Below are 7,612 nucleotides of genomic sequence, written 5' to 3'. Positions count from 1 at the left end.
TGGATAATATTCATTAAGTATGTTCTGCAGTTCAGATACTGTTTTAAGTGCTGGGGATACAGGAAGAGAAAGAAATCCAATCCAAGACTAGCCTACTTCCATGAAGTTTATTTAACATCAAAGCTTTCTGAAACCAAGTAAAGGATCATCACCTAATAAAATGCAGAATCAATGTCTGTCATCAGATTCAGCATATTATTCCGTAAGATCGGCACTATTTTAGGCTAGGATTTGGTTCCCAGATGTCTGGGTTTCCCCTTTTTGTATCTGGCCAGAGCCTATCTTTGATTTCAGGAAAAGCCTAGGAAAGGCAGACTTAAGCACCATGGGGAGAAAGATATAAGAGTCAAATTTCCTTCATTTAAGCCTTTGAAGCTCCAGAAAGGTACTGGGATTCCTCTGCAGAGACTGTAGGCTCAGAGTTTCACTGTCTGAAGCATTTGTATTTTGGTTACACAATCTGGTAGGTGACATATAAAATCAGTGTAGCAAAAGAATTGTACAATAATTTGATTCAAGTATATTTGGAATAAGATTTGGAACAAGTTTTTATAAGAAAACAAACTTTTCCCCATAGTTTTATTACACCAATCGCCAATATTTATTAAGATAAAAAAATACAACTAACCAATTGAAAGAAAAGGTTTTGGTGTCCACCAAGTGTCACTTGGAAAGGTAGAAGGAAAAATAATGGATCGCTTTTAGAACACTTTAACTTTTGGACAGAGGTACCTGTTGGCGTCTTCTGTTTCTTCCTTCATTTCGTGCTTTTTTTTTCATATGGTCCTCTCGAAAAGAGTCAAAATAGGGGCTCTCCAGGAGTTGGGCACAGGTCAGTCTGCCATCTGGGTTCATCTTCAGACACTCCTTTGAAAGGAGAGAAAAGCAAAGACGATAATGTGGGTAAAGGCCTATTTTATTAGTATGTCTCCATTATACTGAGTAGTAACTTGATGAAGCAAATGGGAGTTTAGAAACTGTCAGTTGATATATTATCCAGTACTTGGAACTTGCTAATTACTAGGTCTGTTCTTCTTTTGCCACTTCAAAGTCTTCTGAGGGCAGAAATGATAAACATTCACTGTCTCTGAAAGGGACTACATGCGGATCAGGTGTTTCTACCAATGACATCGTTTCACCACTGTCAAAGCAAAGAGTTTGTCAGATTTTTCAAAGGGTGGTCCCTAGAATAGCTATAACAGCATCATCTGGGAACTTATTAGAAATGCAAATTCTTGGTTCAACATTAGCCCCCTGAATCAAGAGTAAAGTGGGGTTCAGCGACCTATATTAAGCAAACCAGCTAGTGAATCTGATACTTATTCAAGCTTGAGAATCGCTGATTTAAGGCAGTAGTTAGGGATGTGTTAGTCTTAGTAGCTGAAAATAACTTAATGGGGATGATTGGCGTATTAAATCAGGTAAAAATCACTACCGGCACAAAGAGAAAGTGACATTGTGACCCTTTATATTAGAAGCTATTAGAAGTCACTAGCTCTGTACCCCTGGTGTGGAGAAGACTCAATGTCAATCATGACACAGATTTCTTCTGAGAGGCCCCGATACTTTGGTCAGAGAATGGAGCTTTTCTCATGAATTCAGACTAGGCTCCCTAAAGAATTGGAGCCACCTTGGAACACACAGACACAAGAGGTCTGAAATGTCCCACCCTGTGATCATATCAGAAAGGCTCAGCAACATGGCAGACTTTGTCTCAAGGCCTCCGGTGTCCAAATAATCGCACTGTCAGGAAGCCCCAGCCTGGGCCATTCTTTAGTGCTGTCCCTAGTCCTGGGACAGGCTCAGACCTCTGAGCCCTGCAATGCTGCCTGTCCCTAAGCAGTCTCACCTGCCTTTTGGAGAGGCGCCTGGTTGGTACTTCAAGAAAAAGCCTATCTGGACTCACCCACCACTCCACAGCTACCATCAGCTCTAAGCAGACTGTGCTATGCATTAAATACAGTGACTGGGAATTAGTCTCCTCAAAAACAGGATCCGGACTATAACCAGGACAATTGTGAATACAAACCATTCAGATTTTTTCCTTACAAACCATTCTATTTTTTCCTTACTTCAGTCAGACTTCTATTCAAAGGCCCCTGTTATTCACACTGTGACTTTTACTTCCCATATATAAATACCTATTTAAGTTCATAAAATAGGTGTTTTGAATTTTCATCTCAATAGTATTATACATTACTGACCACATATTTTTTAACTTCTTGGGTTTCTCTGAGACCTCACTTTCCTTCCTCCTATCCCTAGCTACTCTTCTTCAAACCAGTCTTTCCCAGCTTACCTTCTCCACATTTTTTGCTTAGAATTCCTCAGGGTTTAACTCCAGCTTTCCCACTTTTTCCCCACCAGTTTACTGATGGTACCTAACTTCCAGTGGCTTCAATTATCAGGGTTTACCAGAGACTGGTACATGTATAGTACTTTGAGCCCAGAGTTATCCTTTAAACTCTGCATTTACATATACAATTGCCTGCTTAACATGGCTGCTTGGTCCCAAGGGAGTTGTTATGAGTTAAATTGCATCTCCCTAAAATATATGTTGAATTTCCTAATCCTCAGTCCCTCAGAATATAACATTATTTGGAAATAAGGTCTTTGTAGATGTGAGTAGTTAAGATAAAGCCATACTGGAGTAAGGGGGATCCTTCTCCAATGACTGGGAAAAGAATGCAAAGACACACAGAACACCATGTGAAGATGGGGCAGTGACTGACGTCACCCTGCCACAAGCCCAAGAATGCCTGAATAACCTGAAGCCAGAAAAGACCAGGAAGGATGCTCTCCTCGAAGCTTTAGAGAGACACTGGCCCTGAAATCAACACCTTGATTTCAGACTTCTGACTTCCAGAATTGGGAGGGCAATCTTCTGTTGTTTCAGCCAGCCAGTTTCTGGAACTCTGTTTTGACAGTCCTAGGGAACTGATACAAGCACCTCATCCTCACTCCCTTCCTCCACTTCAGTCCTGAGATCTAAGTCATAGTCAAACACTATCACCTTTACTTCCAAACATATCTTGAATCCACTCAATTTCTTGGATAGACTCTCAATCTATTGAAATCTAGCCTATCACTAAATATCTATGCATCTTTATTTTAAAGAGCACGTTTTAGAGCCTAAGAAGAGACATCTAATGCTGAGTGCTCCATGGGGCCTGGGCTGGAACACTGTCCTGTTTGAATCAAGTGAAGAACACTGAGTTGAACCAGCTGGAGTTGAGGCTTCTGAGTTGACTTTCTGGATTACCAAGAGGCTGTTGAGGTCTCAGAGGGACACCCCAACAAGAGTGCTCCCAATCTGGTTTGATTTACAAGGTGAGGGACAGAAAGTGAAAGTGCAAAGGCAAGGTAGAATCCCTTTCATGGAACTTCAAATTTCACAGATAACTCCTTAGGAATCAAGGTTTTAAGAGTCTAAAGAGTAGATGCTGAGATTCAACTGATACAGTAATGTGGCGGTTATGACAATAAAGAAAAATGAAAAATAAAATACTGTACCATTGTCTTATTTTAAACCTAATGAAGAGAACACACATGATCTGCCATAGTGAGCCACTGCATACCACTGATGTTCTTGGCTGGCACATCACCCGCCTGAGCAGTCCTCTCCAAAGACTCTGGCTCAGTCTCATAGGATAACTGTTATGATAGCCAGAATTTATTTGTTGTTAAAGATGTCTCAACTGCTATTAAAGAAAGCAAGCCTTCTTTCATCTAAGATGGGGCAGGAGCCTAAGTTTTAAGAGCATAACCCCTGATGCATTTGGAGAATTCCTGAGTATCAGGGTCAATACTTATGGGTCTAAATCAAATAATGGAGCGACCAGAAATAACTTCACCCGGGATCTTGGACAGGCTCACTGGGCCTTCATCTCTGAACATGAGACAGGAAGTTTTTCCTATACCTTGAACTTTTTGTGCCCTGGAGTTGCCTTCCAGTAAGGCAACTTCAGTAAGCAGAGGAAGGCCTGGACTCCACCTTAGAATTGGATAAGCTTGTAGAGCTTGACATCTCCTTTGACTCCTTGAAGGTGTTGATACTGTAAATAAGTCAGCACAACCTGTCCAGAACCAAGTCAAGGAATTAAGGCCTCCAGGACAAGGTCTGCAGAGTGCTAGCTCAAAGCAGTGGAGAATGGGAAAGGGGAGTCTGAGAGATAACATAGGGGAATTTCAGGACTCAGGCTGACAGAATCCAGCACCCTGGATAGCACCAAGGCAACAACCTGGCAACCTGGTCAAGCACTAGGTTGGTCTACAAAGTTGACTTGAGTTTATCCTACATCCATTCAGTTTCAAAGTAGGATGCTTATCATAATCACTTTAGGGATGTTCAAAGATACAAATTCCAGAGTCCTACTCATGGCAATTCTACTTCTCTACTACTTAAGCTGAGACAAGAAATTGAAATGCATATTTTAAAAAAATCTCCCAGGACATTATGGTGAAGAGCCATTTGGAAGCCACTGCTATAGATAGAACTAAATTGATTTAGATACCCTCCCTGGTATTTTTATTGCTAACCCCTCCTAAATACCTATGAGCATTTAGTATTCACACGGGAGAGAAGGGTGACACTTTTCAGCATGGCTTCATCTGGTCAAGAATGAATGGGCATACTGCCTTTCAGTTGCATGGTGCTTTTTAACTAGGGCCTGTCCTCTGTTTGCCTCCTGGTGTAAGGGTTAGATCTGATGTCTGCATGGCACTGACTTTGCCTGGTCCTTTACTAATTTTTAAATATTAAAAATATCATTTAGGGCCGTCCCTGGTGGCGCAGTGGGTTAAAGCACAGCACTAAGAAGCTAAAGCCACTTCAGCATGAATTTGATCCCCGCCCCAGAAGTGATCCACATGGCGTGGCAGACTTCTCCTGACCCGCCCACTGCTCCCCTCAGCAGTGTACTTTATCAGTCAGCCTGTTCTGTTCCCCACTCTGTCTCAGGTGTCTCTCATCGCCCCTGCACTGGCTTGTACCCCAGTTCTGTATGCAAAAATAAATAAAATCTTTAAAAAAATATATCATTTAATCCAACATACCTAAATCTTATCAGTTCAACACATGCTCAATACTTTTAAATTATTAATGAAATATATTTTTATAATGATTCATGGTTCAAGTGCTCAATAGTAACATGTGTTACTACCAGGTACAGTTCTAGATCTGCAAACTTCAGAAATACATTCATCCTTGTAAATTTGCATAGTTTGAACATATTGAATCAACATTCAAATGACCTAACACAGGCAAAAGCAGCAAAAGTGTCATCACAACAACTCTAATTATATTCTTTTCTATGTCTTCCACTAATTTTAAAGATGTTGGAACTGCTGCTATTTAACCCACCTGGGTTTCTTTGTAATGATTTTACAGTTTTATCATTTTCAATGATCACATCTTACTTTGACATTATTTGCCCTATGGTCCACTCCTCTTGCAGTGGCCAGTTTTGATCATTACTATTTCCAGTCAATAATGATTATAATTGGCTCTTAAGTACCTTCATGAAATTCAAAGCCACAGGATTAACATCTGAGAACTTTTCTTCAAGTGTTTCCTAAAAAACAAAATAATTTTAAAGTCACGTAATAGCAAATAAATACATAAATAAAATATATTAGTAATAAGAATACTTAGAAGAAAGATCCCCAGTAGGTTAGATAATTCCTTTAAAACATTAAAAAAATCACGTTGCACAATTTTATACGATAGTGTCAGTGTGAAAGACAGAAAGTTATCAGCTTAATTTCATAATATCCTGCAATTTACAGTTGGTAAATGTGAGTTCCAATCCTACTAAATAGTACCACAGTATCTGCCTGATAGTCTTACAGGGACACCTTGAGCATCCCTGAACATCCACTGAACTACAGGTATAAGAATACTACAGAAAACAACACACTGATACATACAAAGTTCAGAATGGTGAGAAGGTGGGAAGTGAGCCTAAGGAGGACTGCAGGGGAAGGGGAAAGCTTCAAAGAAAATGGGAATATTCCTCTTTACATACCAGCTATATGCAAATTTACTCTATTTTATTCTTTAAATTAAACTAGTTTCATAGTCTAAGTCAACTTCTAGCTTTGTAATTCAATTTTAATCTTTCATTATATTTAAGAGTTTGATACCTCTAGCAAAAACTTTAACAGACATAAGAAACACCCAGCATATTAATCAAAGAATTATCTGAAGTTATGAATTCAAAAACAATCTTGGTGTCTAGAGAGAACTGTGCTCATGAAAACCTGTTTGTGCAGATGCCACGATCTGGCTTTCTGCTGTCTGTGGCCCAGCATGGTCCTAGCCCCGATGCAGCTGGGTGAGGACACACACCTCCCCAGCAGTCCTTCCGCTCTACACTTAGCTCTAGGCCACATGAAGTTTTAAAGATCACAGTGCCACTTAAATAACACAGACAGGAAATCAATGTTTACTGAATGTAAGAGAGTGAGCTGTCGCTGATAAACTCCCAAAGAAAGGCATCGGGCAGTGATGACTGGGGGTGGAGTTTTGATTTGGATACGAGGGTCATTTTGTAAAAATATACATTGCAAAGAAATGGATTTCACTGATTTGAACTTTGTTTTACGAGCTGAAAAAAAAAAAAGAATGCATTTTTTTCCTAAATAAAGATAACATGCAGTAAGTGTTGCTTATGAGAAAATAACTATTTCAAGGAAAGTCACCCTAGTGTTGCAACTAAAAGGATCAAGGTATTTACCAATGAAACCAAATATACTTTCACTTGAAATCTAATCTTAAGTAGAGCAAGTAAACTTTTAAAGCATTTTCCTGGTTCATCTTACATAATTTTCTCTTTTTCATTTTAGGCAGTTTTTATATAGTTTCTTTGATCTGTGTTACTGGGTCCTAAGGAAAGCAGGAGGCAAAAATTCAAAATTTAAAAAAGAAACAACCCTTTTAAAGAATGTAGCAACACAAGTAATAAAATATCTAAAATTGAGTAACTTACCATGTCTTCTGGTTCAGGAATACTGATGCCATGGAAAAATTGGTTACTTTTAAAGATAGACTGATGTCTTGGGATTAGTTTTCCTGTAAAATAAAACCATGTAACTCAGAAAAAAAAATTCATAAAAATAATATAGTGTTTGAAGGGTTAACTTTTTCTTTTAAAAAATTATCTTACTCTCTTTTTGTCACCATAAATACAAAGCTTAACTTACATAAAAACTGTATTTTCAGAGACCCAATAAACTGGTATGTATCCTCGAATAGTATATGCATTAAGCAATACCTAAATGGTTAACTTTCAAAGTCCAGGTGTGAAAAATATCTTGAGCCTGATGGTTTCCCCTGGACCTGGGGTGAGGGATCACTGTAAAAACATGCTCCTGCAGGGAGAGTCAGTTGTCTATGCTACTCCTGTTGTCTTTCAGCCTCCTCCAAGAGCGAAGGACAGAAAACAGTGAGGAGCGCTTTACATACACGATCTCATTTAATTTCACAGTTGCTATTTGTGTGTGTGTGTGGTTGCTTTTTTTTTTTTTAAAGGTTTATTTATTTGTGCATACAGAACTGGGGTACAGGCCGAGGCTCAGGGGCGACGAGAGGCTTCACCAGAGACAGAGTGGG

At 39.3% G+C, this 7,612-nt stretch overlaps 1 protein-coding gene across 1 annotated transcript in view; it reads right to left on the bottom strand.

Annotated features, from left to right (window-relative positions):
- Positions 1 to 219: 219 nt before the first annotated feature.
- The window catches only part of CDKL4 (cyclin-dependent kinase-like 4), a 36,003-nt gene continuing 28,610 nt past the window's right edge, over positions 220 to 7,612 (bottom strand). The window contains exons 7-10 of the mRNA XM_004686274.2: positions 6,990 to 7,072; positions 5,517 to 5,573; positions 733 to 867; positions 220 to 315 (exon numbers count right to left, since the gene is read on the bottom strand). Of these exons, the coding sequence (XP_004686331.2) occupies positions 220 to 315; positions 733 to 867; positions 5,517 to 5,573; positions 6,990 to 7,072 (371 nt within the window). The remainder of the gene's footprint in view (positions 316 to 732; positions 868 to 5,516; positions 5,574 to 6,989; positions 7,073 to 7,612) is intronic.

The sequence above is a fragment of the Condylura cristata genome, unplaced genomic scaffold (genome assembly GCF_000260355.1).
Source record: "Condylura cristata isolate star-nosed mole 26May11 unplaced genomic scaffold, ConCri1.0 scaffold00020, whole genome shotgun sequence".
Taxonomy (NCBI): domain Eukaryota; kingdom Metazoa; phylum Chordata; class Mammalia; order Eulipotyphla; family Talpidae; genus Condylura; species Condylura cristata.
This window is presented reverse-complemented; position numbering and strand designations above follow the sequence as displayed.